Source organism: Camarhynchus parvulus, chromosome 14, assembly GCF_901933205.1.
Source record: "Camarhynchus parvulus chromosome 14, STF_HiC, whole genome shotgun sequence".
Taxonomy (NCBI): Eukaryota; Metazoa; Chordata; class Aves; order Passeriformes; family Thraupidae; genus Camarhynchus; species Camarhynchus parvulus.
The window spans coordinates 14783474-14800844 of NC_044584.1; the positions used below are offsets into that span (position 1 = coordinate 14783474).

General features: G+C 44.9%; 1 protein-coding gene across 2 annotated transcripts in view; it reads right to left on the reverse strand.

Annotated features, from left to right (window-relative positions):
• Window positions 1–14584, reverse strand: part of ABAT (4-aminobutyrate aminotransferase) — a 41438-nt gene extending 26854 nt beyond the window's left edge. Inside the window, exons 1-2 of one of the 2 annotated variants that reach the window (XM_030957957.1) lie at window positions 14485–14584; window positions 60–188 (exon numbers count right to left, since the gene is read on the reverse strand). In XM_030957957.1, the coding sequence (XP_030813817.1) occupies window positions 60–129 (70 nt within the window). In that variant the 5' untranslated portion in view covers window positions 130–188; window positions 14485–14584. Of the gene's footprint in view, window positions 1–59; window positions 189–7650; window positions 8281–14484 lie in introns of those variants that run through there. The other variant, XM_030957956.1, reaches the window with a different exon arrangement.
• Window positions 14585–17371: the final 2787 nt, after the last annotated feature.

The following is a 17371-nucleotide window of genomic DNA, read 5'->3' on the forward strand; positions in this document are numbered from 1 at the left end:
AAGAAAACACTTACCAAATACCAGGAGTAAAAAGAAGGAAAATGCAAGAAAACACTTACCAAATACCAGGAGTCTGGAGTTTTGCTGCAGGCAACAGGTAAGCTGCCGACTAAGCAACATTGATGCCATTTTATCTTTTCTTTACTGAAAAAGACTCAATCTTGAGAGATTTCTTTCTGGTTGATGTTCTGGGAAAATAAAAAAAAAAAAAAAAGAAAATCAAATACTTATTCATGTCCCTATAGATGCAGCCACTATTACTGGGCTTTTCAACTCCCCCTTTCATTAATTTCCATCCAAAGGCACCGAGAGCATGGTTTGATGGATTAATGGTGATGCTCAGAGCAGTCTCAGGATTGAGCCTCACATCTGATTCTTGGCTTGGTCTTGCCAAGGTAAATTACTTCTAGGCTAAAGCTGTATGTCCCAGCTTCAGCAGGGCCAGGGGGTAAAGGTCTGTACCTATTTGCCCTTGCTCTTCCTCTCTACTTTCTCTGTATGTATAGTCTATATTGAACTTTAAAAAAAAATGTTTCCAGTCAGTCTCTCAAGCCAAAGCTGTTGTTTTTGATTTGATCCAAGTTTATGGGAAAAATCTCATCTAATACAAAAGAGAGGAAGACAAGCATTATGAAATAAAAGAAAGTAAGTCCCCTGAAAAAACAGCCTTTTAGCCATTAATTGCAACTCTGTGAAGAGAGAATGTGAGAGCTGAGATTGTCCAGCCTGAAGGCTCAGGTTCCATCCCATCAATGTGTAATAAATACTTGATGGGAGGGAATAAAGAAGAAGCCAGGGCTTCTCAGAGGTGTCCAGTGATGGGATAAGAGGCAATGGGCACAAACTAAAATACTCTGAGTTCCACCTAAACAAAGGAAAACTCCCAGCAGGTTTCCCAGAGAGGGCATGGAATCACCATGCCTGGGGATATCCACAACCCAAATGGTCCAGAGCAAACTGCTTTAGGTGTCACTGCTGGGCAAAGGGCTGGACCAGACCCCTCAGCTCCCTCCCAATCTCAGCCATTCTGTGGTTCTACCTCAGCTGGTTACATATAAATTACCTCGGAAAGCCAAGTGGCATGAAAGATGACATGCCTCCCTTTTCACTATGGATCACCTGTGCAGAAAGCTGAGCTGGAAGTCAGGAATAGATAAAACAGGTCATTGAATTATTATCCAGGACACAGGTTAAATTCAAACTTCACACTTATCAGCATGGTCCCTGTGTTCTGTGTAGGACACTGGAGCCCTTTGCCTGGCATTTGCACCTTGCTGGATGCAGACCATGGAGCAGCAGTGGACCGAGGCATGCAGTCCAAGTGACAAAATGTCACTATTATCCATAAACCTGGAAAAAATTCTATTTAACAAATACACTCAGAGTAGAGCTGGTCTTCCAGCAGAAAGAGATCACAGTTCACAGTTTCCATCAGTCCTATGCCATCAATAAAACATGCCAGCAGATGTTCATGACCACATGCAGGGAAGTAGCTGAGCTATTGCTACCATGACAGCAAGTATCTTGTACTCAGAACTAAAATATCAGAAATTTAGCTTCTGTATTGTCTTTATGTGAAACACTATTTGTTCTCCTTCACATGTGGGCTTTTTCAAAAAGCCGACATGTGAAGGAGAACAAATAGTACGTATAAAAAGAAAATAAAAGATTTCTTGCCTACAGAGAGTTATGAATTCACAGACCTATTAAGAGTCAGGAACAAAACCAATACCCTGTGCCTCCCCAGACAATTGACACAGCACTTGGTTTCACTTAGTTCAAATTAAAATTCAAGGTAGTTTGCAATGTGCCAAGATGAGCAAACACTTGCACAACACTTGTGCACACACTGGGAAAGCAAGATTACCTTCCTAAGGCTCTGGGTCACAACTGCAGAGTGAACTAGTTAATTTTGTTTTCAGTAAAGAGGAACTTCACTTATAAGACAAGATTAGTTTAATTAATTCATAATATTTTCTTCCTCAGCTTCTTTCTTTACTTGTGCTAACTTTTGCACGATCAATGTGTGAAGAAATATCCCAACACCATGGATTTCTTATCTCATGACCACCCTCTAACAAAAACCAAATGCCAGTCTAAGTCAGTAAGAAAATGCCCAGCACCTCGATTGATGTCCTCTGCTCAGAGTTGTTTATCTGCTCTATACTACTCCAATCTTCAATTCCCTCCATAAGTTTGCTCTGCAAAGTGTTACTTTTTTAGAGTCTTTAGGAAGCTGTTAAAAGGTGAGCACTGGAACTCACAAAAGGACACTGCAAACATACTTAACAACCCACCAAGGTTCACTGCTTATTCTCATACCCTTCAGCGATCTCCCATGGGGGTTTTGCTGCCCAACCTTCCTTCTCCACAAGGATGAGATGCCTCTTCACCTACAAACCAAACACACCTTCCACAGCTCTACCAGGTTTCCCTTCTTCCTTCCCTAGGTGAACCACACCTATGTCTGCTTCCAGAATGTTATTTATTTCTAATTATATTTACTGTTTATCTCAAGTCCTTTAATAGTTAAACTACAGTATCCATTAGAAGCTGAAAAATATAATTGGGAATGATATTGGCTTTCTGAACTACTCATTAAAAAAAAAAAAAGCTACAGCATGAGGCTTAAAAATAAAGTAGCTTAGCCCTAATTTTCCTTGACAGTTCTTACATAAAAAGTTTTACCATTTTCTAGTCCAGAGTCAGAATAAATCACATAACATCACATGTGACTATAACTAAACCCAGCGTCTTTTCCATCTCCATTATGCACACAGGCTCTCACAGGAGATCAGCTGATGTGATTGGGATCTTAGTCTAAGCACACATTATTTGGTTATCACAATAACTAACTGAATTTTGCCTCCACAACCCATCTCCTGATCGATTCCCAGTGGCCCAGCCTGATCCAGCACTGCAAGCAGCAGCAGCAGAGTTTGCAACCCAGCAGAATCAGCTCCTGCACGTGTCACAGCCGCAGTGATGGCACGCTCCATCACCCTGCTGCTCCACAGCCACTGCAGCCACACAAATCCCCAAATCCAGGCAAAACACTGCCACCAATTTCAGATATCTGACAGGAAAGGGGATGGGAAGGACCATCAGAATATAAAGATGTGACACACTTCCAGAAAAAGATTCCTAAGTCTTCCTTAAACATTTTTCCTCTACTGGCAGCTGTCTAAGCTGGGGCAGGCCATCGGTGCAGATGACTCCACAGAACTGCTATTGTGAAATGAATCTCTTAATTTTCCAAATACATTTGCATAATTTTGTCTGCAACTCTGCATTATATAAACTGTGTTTGCCACTGCATGTGTTTAAGTCACAGCCACATTCTTCTAGTAAGAAAAATTACTTTCATTTCCAAAGAGAAAGCTCAGTCCGGTTTATCACACACATGAAACATAAGGATATGTGGATTTTTTTAAATGCATGCTGTGAAATTAGATGTACTTTTTTTAAACAGCAGCTGCTCAATTTCTGTACCAAGAGATTATTTCTGACAGATAAAACTAGTTACTAGAGAGAACAGCAGTCATTCAGTAGCAGCAGCCTACTGGGGAACACAGAAAGAAGTATTGTTTCCATGAGTGAACGACCTTGTGTTTCCTGGGGGGGAAACCCTGGAAAAAGTTTTAGAAAGAGAGGGCTTGATCCTGATACAAGAGAGAAAATAGACAAACTAGGAGTCTGTGCAGCAATCTTGCTCCCTTGCAGAGAAGCTAATGCAGCATGACATCGAGTGCCAGGCTGCAGCTCTCACAACCTGCCCTGGCAAACATCCTCTGGGGAGGTGCACAGGTAAAGGCAGAACTGAGACCCAGCAGGATGGGAGGAGAAGTCAGCTCTGCACATTTGCATCTCTTTCTTGCAACTCTGCCAAAGACACAGAAATCTGTTTGAAATTCATGGGGGCACATTCATCTGTCCCTCAGCTGCTCCAAACCCATTTAACCAGGAACAATTAAGTGGTTTAGAAACAGCAGCACAAGCTGCATTGGGCAATTACTTCACAAGGCTTCCAGAAAGTGGATTTGGGAGCAGGGAGGATCCTAAAGGCAAATTCATTCCTTTTTTTACTGTTTTCCTTTGCTTGACTCTTCTAGGCTGCACAGCAAGGGTACAGTCATGCTAAGTGCTAATTGTGACACTTCAAGCATCTCTTAGTCCCTCCCATTTGCTTGGATCCACCTGGATGTGAACCCAGCAGTAGGCTCACACACTGTGAGCTGCACAGGGGCTGCTGGGGGGCGCAGAGGCTGCAGAGCCCTCTCAGAGCTCAGGACAGCACCAGCACTGTGCCCCAATGCCAGCCCTCCCTTCCCACTGCCAGCCTGCCCTGGCACCCCCAGGTGAGCTGGCACAGACAGGCTGCAAGGAGGGTATAAAGACCCTCCAAGGGTCTTCATTTCACAGCTCAGCATGCTTTGACACTGCTCTTTCTGCCTTTTAACAGCAGAAGGAACTGCAAATTGAGGAACCAAGTCAGCTGTGACTAAAAAGGACAATGCTGAAAAGTCAGGCAGGACCCAGGTCCATCCTGGACTTGTTAACGGGATGCAAATCTCCTGGTTTGCAGTGTTCATGAACAAGCATCTTTGTTGACATAGGTGATTTAGCTCAGGTATTTTACTTCTGTGAACAGCCCAAGGAGATCCCAGAGTCTGGAACAGCCCCACAATTACACAAAGAAATATAAGTAGGAGTAAGGCAGAAGACAGTCAAGGCTGTCACCTGTTAAACATAATCAAGTCCTTCCTTAGTCTGCATTTGAGGAAGAATCAGGTAATGCAACGTCATCATGCATAAAAAGATCCAAAGAACACAGCACTTGCTGTTTGAAAATGGCACAGCCCCACCCTGCTTTGGGGAGTCCACAACCAGCAGATCAAAGCAGGAAACAGCTGAAGGAGTTCATCAGTTACTGACAGAGCACAGGGTGATGTCAGAAATCCTGACTTGCTGCTTTAGCCACTTAAATGTAGTAAACAATGTAAATAAAGAGGCCTGGCAGCATGCTGATGTATTTAACTGCAGTTCACTTGGTCCCAGGAGCAGAGTTAAGATTTCAGTATTGATTATGCATTTATCAAAGCCTGAGTACACACAATGAAATACAACAGGTCCTTTTACTTCTGCTGGGGTTTTATCCCAAAGTATAGCTCTGAAACAAATTTGGATTAGCTTACAGCAGCATTTGCAGGAGAAGTCTGTAAGAGTAACACCAAGAATTTAGAAATTCAGTCAGAGCTAGGTCAAAGTAATCTCAAATGGAATAGAATAGAATTGAAAAGTCCTGTTAAGAGGAGTTGCAAGAAAATTCACATCTGGTGTTCATAAAAGGAGGGCATTAGATTTTTTCATTAAATATCTATACAAACCCAGCACAAAACAGAACTGGAACCCTCAACTCCAAGAGGAACAGTACAGAGGCAGCATCCTCATGAGAGGGCACAGCAAAGAAAAAGGAGCTGCTCATCCCCCACATTTGTCATCCAAAGGCAACAGCCTCGTACTCCAAAAGTGAAGGTGTTTACAAGCACCCCACAACATGGAGCTCACACAGCAGGGTCAGGGCAGAGATGGACACCCTGAAAGAGGTGGGATGGGTCTGCAGGACCCAGCCAAAAAGAGCACTTTGAAGCTCAACACTTACGTGGCCCAATTTCATGGGCAGCAGCCAAAAAAGAGCCAAGTGTGGCTGTCCCCGAGGCCTGGGAGCCTGTCCCTGCAGAGCTCACCTAGGCAATTCCCACCAGGAGCACCAGTAACAGATCTGCCCATGGAAACATGTATCCAGCACATGGATTTTGCCAAAAACCACTTCACAAGCTGACAGGCTGTTTATGCCTCTAATAATCATAATGGCTTTGTGTAGAACAGGATGCAATTGAAAACTCCATGATTGTACTTAAGTTGTCAAGGACACAGTTGTCATAGTTACAAGTAAAGCTCAAGTGCTGGTTATTCAGGGTTGCCTATTTATTTATCAACACCAACAGCGTTGGACAGTCCCATGAGGCCTCAGAAGAACAGAAATGGAGAGACTGGTTTTGTCCTTCAAGTCTTGACAAAAGAGCTAATATTGCACAGAAAAGCATAATAAACTGTTTTTTTGCACAGCTCTCTTCTCTCCCTCCACATGCAGCTGGCATTCAAGTCAGTCTACTGTGAGCACTGCAGCAAAAGCACAAACCAAGCTGCACTGCACAGGATGAAAACCTCTCACCTACAGCTTGGAAGTACTGTGCAGGATCCATCAGGACATGACAATCCCCACCTGCTTCATGGCACCTGCACTCAGGTCAGGGCTGAACCAGCAGCCAAGCCAGAACAGGTTCAGCCCTTCCATCAAGTTGTAAAACTCATTTGGAGTCTGAAGTCTCACAACACTCATGTGTCCAGATTCTCCTCTCAGGTGTCCTCTAAGCAGGGCTTGGTGGCTGGATAGGAATAAATTATTTTCTTTCTTTGTAAAATAAAATCTTTCTGCCCTTGTCTCAGTTTACCCTCTCTCCAAAAAATATTGGGCCAAGGAAACTCTCCTGGTCCCCAAACCAATGAACAGGAACAGGCAGGAACGTTGTGATTATGGCACACTAGGATCCAGGTGACCCACTAAACTTCTGAGCAGCTCATTTCTGATCCAAGAACTATTGGCACAGCTAAGGTAGGATGAGACATGTCTATACCTTCCCTGTGAAAGTACATTGTCTCAGGAAAACAAAAAATGGAATTGAAAAGGCATCTGCTAGAACTGGGGTGAGTTCCAGATGCAAAATCAACAGTACCTACACAAATGGTATTATGGTACATAATGCTGCTAAAAACCAAGTACAACAAAACTTACATTAGCTAAAAAAATTCCAATTTCTTTTAGGAATTTCTTTGCAGTTCCCCCTGAAAAAACCTGCACATTGATATTTCAGTGAACTTTACCAGTAAGGTACATATAAAAACATCTCTTCAAGCCTATATTACACATCCCTTCAAGCATATTTTAAATCCATTATTTTAAATGCAGATGGCAACAACATATCCAAACCATGCCTGTTCATTTCCCAGACCAAAACAGCCCAGCTCACAACGGATTAAACAAATTATGGCACAGCCGTGCTTTTCAGTTTAGTTGCTCCACAAGCATTTTGTAGTTTTGAAAAAATTAAAGTATTGCAAAATACCCTCAAGTGGTATTTCCAAGGAAATTCAGTTACATTCCTTGTAAGATTTTACTCCTAGCATCTTACTGCTGCCTCCTCAGAGATCAGAAAAATAGATAAATAGCACCAAATAAAAGCACAATTTATTTTCCTGTGCCATAAGGCATAAAATAGCTCACTTGGAGCCAGCCTGCACCAAACCAAGGGAAACATCTCAAGCCGGGGCGAGAGCTGTGGTTTCTCAAGGTGACCCCCATTCCAGCTGAGGACACGAACAGCAGAGCCATGCAGGAGATTTCCTGTACAAAGGGTCCAGAAAGCAAACCAGGAGCAGCTATCCCTGCATATCCACGGCAGGGACACCATAACAGCACACACACACCTGCCCAGACCCAATCCCCGCGTTCCCCCCGGGCACAGAGGGTGCAGCAGGGCACACTCCGTGCCCACCCCACGCCCGCGGGCACACGGCAAAGGCACTTACAGGGCTCGGATCCAAACTCCAGCTCTCCCGTTGGAAGTGCTGCTCCCAAGCTGCCCACAGCCAGCTCCTGGGTTGGAAGTGCTGCTCCCTGCTTCACTGCCTGCTTGCCTTCAGCGCAGGCTGCTGCTGGTTGTGCTGGTGAGGAATGCCATTGCTGCCGGCTCCTTCCAGCGCAGCGGGGACAGGCATCACCCGGAGGAAGCCCTGTGCCACAGCCCCACAGCTCAGCTCGAGGGATGCCCCACTTAATGAGGGTTAATGGAACCAGCTCCTGGCAGCTACAGCCTGTGCTCAGCCAAAGCCAGCGGAGAGGAACACACGACTCGTCTCAAACCTGAGGGAGTCTGGCTCTGGAATGTGGGTGCCCGAGTCCATCCGAAGACCTCCTCGGCAGCTTTCTGAAAACAAATTCCGAGAGGCAGAGCCAGACCGCGTTAAGGTTTGAAATGGCTCCTTAGTTTCCAACAATTGTGGAAGTTGAAGAACAGGTTTTGTCCCCAAATCCCTTATTTTGACTCTGGTTTGCAAATCTCCTGAGGGTGACACCCAGGCACACGAGTGTCACAAAATAACCTTGGTTTGGTTCATTCCCTCCAGGTGGTGCGCAGGCAGCACGGCAGGCAGCAGCATCCCAGCAGCACCTCCCGCTGCACACTGCTCCTGACGGGAATGGCGGGATGTGGATACCCAGAGAACATCAGCAGCCTCCCTGCAGACACAGGGATGCAGGGGAAAGCAGCACAGGGTGCCATGGCCGAGGCTGGGCTACCATGGCCAGGTTGCCATGGTGCCGGGGGGCAAGGGGGAAGATGTGCCAGAACGCAGAGAGGCTGAGCCGCTTCAGATTTAAATCCCTGTGACAGCATTTCGGCTGAGCCACTGCACGGTTGCTGTGGCAACAGACAAGTGAAAAATCACAGAGGAAATCTGTAATTATTACAAGCGAGGTGGTGACTTACCCACTTCAGTAATCAGAGCATTAAACCGGCTCGAGGAGAGGAGGGGGAGCTCGTGCCCCCCAACAGGCAGGGCTGCAGTGCAGCAGGGAGCCAGGCATGAGACCTGAGCTCCTGCTTTAGGCTCTGCAGCCATCCCCCATCCAGCTGTGGGATGCAAGCCTTGGGCAGGATGCTTCCTCAGCACAGGGCTGTGACTGAGGTGCTGCACCCAGTCTGCAAGGGGGGAGCTGAGGGAGCAGCCAGAGCGAGCCCCAGACTTGTGCTGCTGGTTCAGCACGAGCAGAGCTGGGTGCAAGGAAGGGCCTGAGGCAGCAGAGGCAAGGACAGATATCAGCAGCAAGGGACAAAGATGGAAGATGCAATGCTTACAGGAGGCAGATAAGGCCCTGGAAACTGCATTACTCCAGTTTGTGCTGCTCCTGCAGCATCACCTTCCCTGTCCCCTTCTCTCAGAGCAGCCACAGCAGCAGCATTGGCTGGGTGGGGTGGGTGGTGTGATGGTCACTGTGCTAACACAGGGGCAGTGAGGGACAAAGTCAGTGATGGTCACAGTGCTAACACAGGGGCAGTGAGGGACAAAGTCAGTGATGGTCACAGTGCTAACACAGGGGCAGTGAGGGACAAAGCCAGTGATGGTCACAGTGCTAACACAGGAGCAGTGAGGGACAAAGCCAGTGATGGTCACAGTGCTAACACAGGAGCAGTGAGGGACAAAGCCACGCAGGCAGAGCAGACACACTCTGCAGTGTCTCAGTTGTAACACACTAGCTGGCCCAGGCCATTTACAGACCAACACCAGCATCCACACAACCCATTTACACCCATTATGGGGGAGTACAAGTTTTAAAGTCACCATGTTGCTTTCCAGAGCTTTTTTACACAAAATGGACAAATGATCAGCATCCAGACAAAGTGCCAATCAAAATGCCACTAACACCAACAAGGAAGAGAATCCAGCGTGGTTAATCCTGTTCTGGTTCCCTTCTCCTTTGCTGGAGACTGTAGCCTGGGATCTCATGTGAGTACTGCGAGCAGCTGCCAAGAAAGGAGCCATGACTGCAGTTATTTGTAAGACAGATCCCATAACAAGCAGTTGATTTGCTCCAAAGCAAAAACTGAACCTCACCCCTCACCTTCTTCATAATCTAAAACCTGTTATTAATTACATACACAGACTGTAAACAGCACATTTAAACTGGCCTGTACTGGTTACCAGTCATTAGAACAAACTGGTGGCTCTAAACTGAACCTGTTAGCCAGATAATCTAGCACAGAAAGTGCCACAATCCTGTTGAGACAGATGGTTAATGCAGGTACACATCACAAAGCAGAGGGGCAAGGAATGGGAAAAGCTACAGGTGCTTAGACTCACCATATATAAAACACTGAATTGAAGAGCAATTCATTGTGTCAGTGATTTATTACTGGTAATAATCAGGACTACAGCTCCTGAGGAAGACTGAGGTTCTTGTGCCTCTGCTGAGTGTTTCCTTGGATGATGTGAGGCTAAACTCATTAACCAAAATGATGCTGGATGAGAAGAACTTGGTGCTGCAAAGTGCTAACAAGTTATATGGCAACATCATGTAGAGACTCCAGTCAGCACTGAGCCCCTCCATGCTGAGTCATGTTGTGTCCAACTGCTTGGAAACCCATCCTGCAGAGAGACAACAGCTCCCTTGCGGACTTTTAGTTGTAGTGGATTTCTTTTGCTTTAACCCTTGCATCAAATGGCTTAGCACCAACCTGCCACTTCCTGAGTAAAGCCTGAATTCTTGTTGTTCTGTATGGCTGCTTTCATCCCTCCATACCCACAAGTACCTGCCTGGCAGGCTGCATGCACAAAGAGGATGACAGTGACTATTTCAGTCCCGTTGCAGGGCAAAAAACTTGATTTGACACAACTATAACTATTAAAAATGTATTTAAGATGTATTAAAAATGTGCAGTTCATAAAAGTGGGAGCTGTAACCAAAACCCCATGGATTTGCATTTGATTTAATCAAGATAATATTGGCAAAGAATCTGTTTAAAGTCTGTTATTGGAAAGGATGTAGCCAACCACCTGCACTAAGTTCATGTTCTGCTCTGATTTGCACTTGTCAAAGGAAGATTCACTCAGTACACAATCCTTCACTGCTAGAAAGTCATCTCCAGCTTCAGCAGAACCAACTGTTAGTATATTTCTCTGTATCAATGCTACAAACATCCATCTGAAATACACAGTGATGATACAAAACAAAACAGGGATCAGATTCTGGCTAGGCTGGTCCACAACACCAAGTAAAAGCACATGGTTAGTATCAAAGATATTTTGTTTTGATGGAAAATATTGGAATGTTTACTATGTTACCAGCACATTTCACTGCAAATTATGTCAAATTCCTCCAGAAGCAGCTCCACAGCCCTCCTTAACCCCTGCCTCACACCCTAGAAAGTGTCTGCTACACTTTGTGAAGAAAAACAAAGCATTTCAAACAATGCAGCAACAGTACTTGAGGAGAATTCAGCTCTCAGAAATAGCAGCTCCAGGCTAGAGACAAGATGTCAAAATCCTAAATGTCATACACATCTGCAAGAAATGGGAACAAAACACATCAGTATCACAATGCAGAGAGCAAAGCATGCAGGATACTCAGCACCAAGTCTTAGTTCTCCTTCAAAAAACAGAGGTGCACAAGATCAACAGCAGGGTCTCAGGACCCCAAACCTGCATGAAGAGGGAAAGCAATGCCTCTCTTAAGGGCTTGCTTTGTTTGGAGAAGGAATAGAGCACAAGCTGGAGTGTCAGATCAACTTTTAGGTACTGTGAGCAGTAATCACTAGATTCACCTTAAAATATATTCCAAGGTATTTCAGTACAGTTGGAAGGAAACAAAGTAAGACTCTATAAATGGTGACCCCAAGTTAATTACAAAAATCCGAGCAAACAATTTGCAGACAGTAGGATAAGGATCTTATTTGGCCAAAGAGTATTACTATGAAGGGCAAATCAAAATAAAAAGGACAACTGGGATTGCTTAGCTTTCTGAGAAAGCCAGCAAACTGCAGCTTTCCAGCCTGTGGCTGGCCAGAAGGCTGCTCCCTACCCTAGCACATCCAGTAACTTTACACTCCGTGCACAGAGGCAGCTTTTCTTTTGTGAAAGAAGTTAAAAGGCTCATGAACAGAGTGGAATTCAGCACAATCAATACCACTAACTGCAGGGATTTCATTTGGTGGGCAGATGTTGAGCTTGAAAAAGTCAGAGGTTGTACATGTGCAGGGCACACCTGACCTGCCCCTGCACCACTCACTAATCAGTAACTGCTCTGACCCAGGCACAGGGGGATCAGCCCCTCTGTTCTTCAGGTGTCAGCTGCTTTAATTCCCATTAAACCTGAGAACTTCACATTCAGAAGGAAAGGGATATAGGAATTAAACACAATTACTATGAAAATTCTACTCTTAAGAAGTCCTATTATTTCCTATTTATTCAGGAAATAGGTAAAAAGGAACAGCAGTCAGGGAGTTTTCAAAACAGTTCAGGAAACACAGATATGTACACAGTGTTAAAAAGACTCTGTTACTAAATTCCCTAGTATGTTTAGAACATTATTTTTGGGCTCCAGATGGAGAAAGAAGCTAGTGCCAATCTGATTCAGCAAGATACATGTTTCTCTAGTGGTCCCTTTTACTTGTCTGGGTCCATTCACAAAACTAGAGTTGGGAAGGAGCCAAAGAACTCTGCTGAATTAAAGGCAAGGTAGAAAAACTGGGAACTGGAAGACTCCCGTGATCAAAAGCTGAAAGTTACCCACTAGGGGAAAATCTACAAGGCTGTTGCATGAACTGTGCTTATTTACTCCTTATATATTGCCTGTTTAACCAAACTAATGAATCTGCTGCACTATCACACAGGTACTAAATATCTGGATAGGAATTTGAGGAGATAAATTGGAGCTTACTAAGTGTGCTAATGGCTCAACTCACTGGTGAAAGCTCATCAAGGTACATCTCTACTGCACCCTCAACTCTCATGGTAACACTGACACCCACAAGAAACTGGGCTCAACTCATCAGTCTGGCACATCCAAGTGGACATTTTATGCACCACATTTAGGTAGTTAAAAAGTGTTGACCAGTTCTGGGAAAACTTCTATAAAGATTTGGACAAATCTTTATAGGAGTTCTAATACAAGTTAAGCAAGTAGAGTTTACTTGCTGGGGTAAGAGAAGAGGGACCCAGAATCAAGAAACTGATTAAGGATGCCTTGTATAACTATGATGTTGAGAGGCTGCACAAACAGTGGGAAAATCCAGGATAACAAATCAGGATGAGTACAATCAGTATGGAATAATGAGCTAGTAGTTAGGTTGAACAGCTTGTTTATTTATTTAACAAAAACTTTTTGTGGGAGATGTTTATCTTCCTAAGGGTAGCTTAAAAAATAAGGGCATCATTAGCATAATGGGACAGGGAGGTTCCCTTCAGAGTGCTGCCCTCACTGGTACTTAACCTCTCTCAAGAGGGCACTGTCACAGAAGCTCAGGAAAAGAACAGTAAATTTCCCTTCTCCTTCATAAAATCAGGGTTTCACCAAATGGATGCAACTGCAGGATTTCTCAGTAATCAGGTAATTCTTCACAGAAGATACATCACATGCTTTGTTAGTGTCAGTATCATGTTAAGCTGCCTCTTTTCCCCCTCTGCTGTTAACCAGTGACAATAAATCAACGATATTCAGAGGCTGCAGTTTCACAAGAGATGAGAGGAATGCGCCTGCAAGCCCACTAATCTTGCTCCACCAGGCAGAGCAGAGGATCAGTTATGCAAGGCTGCATGTGGATTTTGACCAGATATAACAAACAGTTCCTTTCTCTTCTCTTTCCCATTTGGAACAACAAAAGAGAAGCTGTGAGCCACTTCCTAACATTTGTCACATCACTCTGGAAACTCATTTTCTCTGCATATTTTCTGGGAAAAAAAAGATACTTTATGTGAGTGTTGCATCCCAAAATGATACAACCAGCCTTGGGTTTGCAGGGTAGTAGCACCTTCTGAGCTTCTTTTCTGAAGAGCCCCACTTTGAGCTAGCTTTCCTGCTCCCATCATTCAGCCTCCCATCCACACCAGAGAGATTCCTAATTCGAGGAAGCAAAATCACCGAACCCTTCTGGTGTCCAGTGGAGTCACAAGTTCAGCTCAGAGCAAACCAGTGAAAGGAAACAACCAGGCAGTGTGAGGAACAAGAAGTCCACCCTGAGGAGCCACCACAGCTGACTCCCTGTTGAAACATCACCTACCCATGGCACCCATGGCTGTAGTCTGTCCTACCCTTATGATTGAACCAAATCCTACTACACCAAAATCTACAGAGAAGCAAAACAACAAACTCTAAACTGATACACAATCAGGTAATGGTCCAATTTTTGTGAATAAATGAACAGCAGGAATCCTACAGCCTGCATCAGAAACAAGAGGTGTTTTCCAATCACCCTTTTGGCCAAAGGAAAAAAAAATACTGATGAGAAATTAGGCAAGCAGTTTTCTGTTACTGCTCAAAGGAAATGGCATTTGAATTTCATTATTATAAGAAGAAAAGCACAAGATTTATCAGTGATACTTACTGCAATGCACAGATTGTTGCTGCAATCAGTAAAGTCCTTCCCAGTCAAAGGCCCTAGAACATGAACCCAGCCCCTTGCACTGCTTGTCATTGTCTCCACTTGCCTCTGCTCCCTGCCTTTGTAACACAAACCAGCTCTCTGTGCTTTGCTTCAGCTGCTGGTCACAACAGCCAAGGCAGAAGCATCTCATTCCAGCAGCCCCTTCCAACACCCAGTGCCCAAACCACAGAACAAACAAAGATCTGCTCCCCTGTAGATCCATTACCTGGTAAAACCACCCTGCAAACAAGGAATGTGGAGTTCATCCGAGCCCAGCTCATCCTCTGCTTTCCTACCTCCACCAGCACACTCTGATTGTGTAATCCTATTTCTCTCTCCAGGAAGCTGCATTGCAGCAATAGCTGTGGAGCAAAAAACAGGGCTTGCTTTATACTGGAGCTGAGAGGGGAGAACATGATAGGGAATGGCAGCTCAGTCCATGCAGGCAAATCCCATCCCTCAGACCCACAGCTCAGTCCATACAGGTAAATCCCATCCCTCACAACTCAGTCCATGCAGGTAAATCCCATCCCTCACACCCACAGCATGGCCCATGCAGGTAAATCCCATCCCTCACACCCACAGCTCAGTCCATACAGGTAAATCCCATCCCTCACAGCTCAGTCCATACAGGTAAATCCCATCCCTCACACCCACAGCATGGCCCATACAGGTAAATCCCATCCCTCACACCCACAGCATGGCCCATACAGGTAAATCCCATCCCTCACACCTGCCACAGGAGTGTCAGTGTGCTCAGCTTTGCCTGAAGAGATGCAGCTGTTAAGGATGCAGAAGTCATGGCTTTTAGCCTGGCCACAGCTCCCTGTGGTAGGATTACCCTCTGGCCTGTTGCCATAAAGGATCTTATGCCTGAAATCTTTCCAGAGCATTTTGGTTTGGTTTCTAACAGCTTTTTTACCTGTCATGTTCTCTAATTCCCACTGAGGCAATCATTTATATAATCAGATATATACAGTGATAACTGTTAATAATGCTTCAGTACAAACTTACTACCTCCATCTTGCTCCCAATGTCCTAATTGTTTTTTTGTGAACATCGCAACATCAATATGAGGCAAGAACCTTGTAAAAAAATGTGTAATTCCTGACAGATATGGAAAGAGATTAAACAGAGAAGAACAAGATGGCTGGTTCCTATTATTTGAGAAGGAACCTGACAGACAAACAGAAAATATCACTGCTATTAGGTTACACCAAGTTTATTTAAAATACCTAATTTTCATTGTATTTATGTTACTTATGCACATTTCTGTAGAATTGCCAGACCAATTAAAACATGTGAGTTGATTTCAGTTGTGTTTGTTGTCAAGTGATGCTGCCAAGAACCTCCGCATTTCATCCTTCACTAAAAGAGGAAGCCAAAATTGGACTGCTGTGGTGATATTCAAAGTCTTTAATCAAAATTGAGCTTGATGAGTTACAAATACAAATGAGGGATATTATTCTTTCCTTTCCCTGCAAACTGATTTTCATTTCCTGTTTTCCTCAATGGCTTCTGAAGCCTGTGCTCCTGCACTACCTCATTCAGAAAGGAAAAGGCCTGGAAGGGCAGGAGGTGCTATCTCCTGTGGAAAAAAATCTGTAAGGTTGTTCATTTGCTGGGAGGAAAGAGGAAGAGGAAGGGGTGATTTATATTGAGAGTACAGCCAACAAAGCCACCATGAAATCAGCCAGCACTGGGTTAGAAATTTCTATGAGGAACTTGCTGCCCTGTGCTTTGCCCAGTGCAAGGCTTACTGATGGAACCTGGATGCTTTAAAATTGAGCCAAACATCAAAAATAGGACACCACAAAAACATCATCACTAATTTATGTGTCTTCCCAACACCCACTGTTCTGTTCTGTGAGAAACCAGTGATGAAACCAAGGTTACAAGGGGAGGAGGAAAATAAAAGCCCTGAATAAAACCCAATATCCCAACAAACAACTAGAAAGAAAACCTCGTGCTGGCAATCCACACTCTTGGGTAACATTTTTCCATGATTCCTGTAAACATTCCACCCACAGGTAGGCTGTGTAGTCCAGGCTGAGCTGTTCACTGACACCATGGGCAGGGCAACACCTCTCCCACTGCTTCCCTCAGTTCACCCCATCCTCCTGCCAGCTTCCCTCTGCACACAGCAGCTCCTTCCCCCAGCAGGACAGTGGATGTTCGGCCATGCCTCCTGCAGAGCTAGAATGGTCCTCTAGGCAGAAGCATCTGTTTTTAGAGCTGACAGGTAGGGCTAAAAGCTCTTAAAACACCATAAACACAAGGGCTGGAAAGTGTGGGAAGAGCAGTGGAAATGGAGAGCACATCACCCTGACACTGTGGGCAGGCTGGGAGGCTCCAGGAGAGGAAACGTGGTGCTCCTGATGTGCAGATGGCAGAAGAGATGAAAGGAAATGCATGAGAGAAGCTCAGATCCCAACTCCAGGATCACCCACGCTCCCAAACACAGCCCATACAGCTGGGACAGCGACGTGGTCTGTGGGGAACAGAGAGCACACTGACACAGGAACATGAACCCAAAGCTCCCCACTGACCCAGCAAAGGCACCCTAAGGGAGCAGCACAGAATACAAATGCACCAGAAGGCAAAGGAGGCATGTGCAGGCTTCTCCCACAACAGCAGCCCCCTCCCGAGGCAAAGGGACAGATTTCTGCCTGGGAGGACATCTCAGGGATGCACTCCCACAACAGTCTGGGTTCCACCAGCTGCCCACACCTTGGAAAAGGCACATTGTCACAACCCAAGCAGGCCAGGATTAAATTGGATCAGTGTATTCTAGCAGGTGCCAGGTCAGGATTGCCCAATTTCTCTGTTATCCAGCCAATTTTCAAGGTACTTGAACTCTCCAGGTTTCAAAACTTCAGGCATTTTGAGGCCATTGCTAAAAAATTCCTAAGTAAAACAAAATTATATATAGGCAGAACAGCTGCAAAGCAATGTATTTTCATTTGTAAAATTAAAATTGAACTTTGTTTGGAGAGAGCAATGGAAATTCCTGCTGGAATAAGGAATATTTTTAAGTGTTTGAGATAAGAGAAAGCTGGAGATAGGTTTAGAAGTTTTCTCTACTCTCAGAATCACAGCTACACAGCTAGACC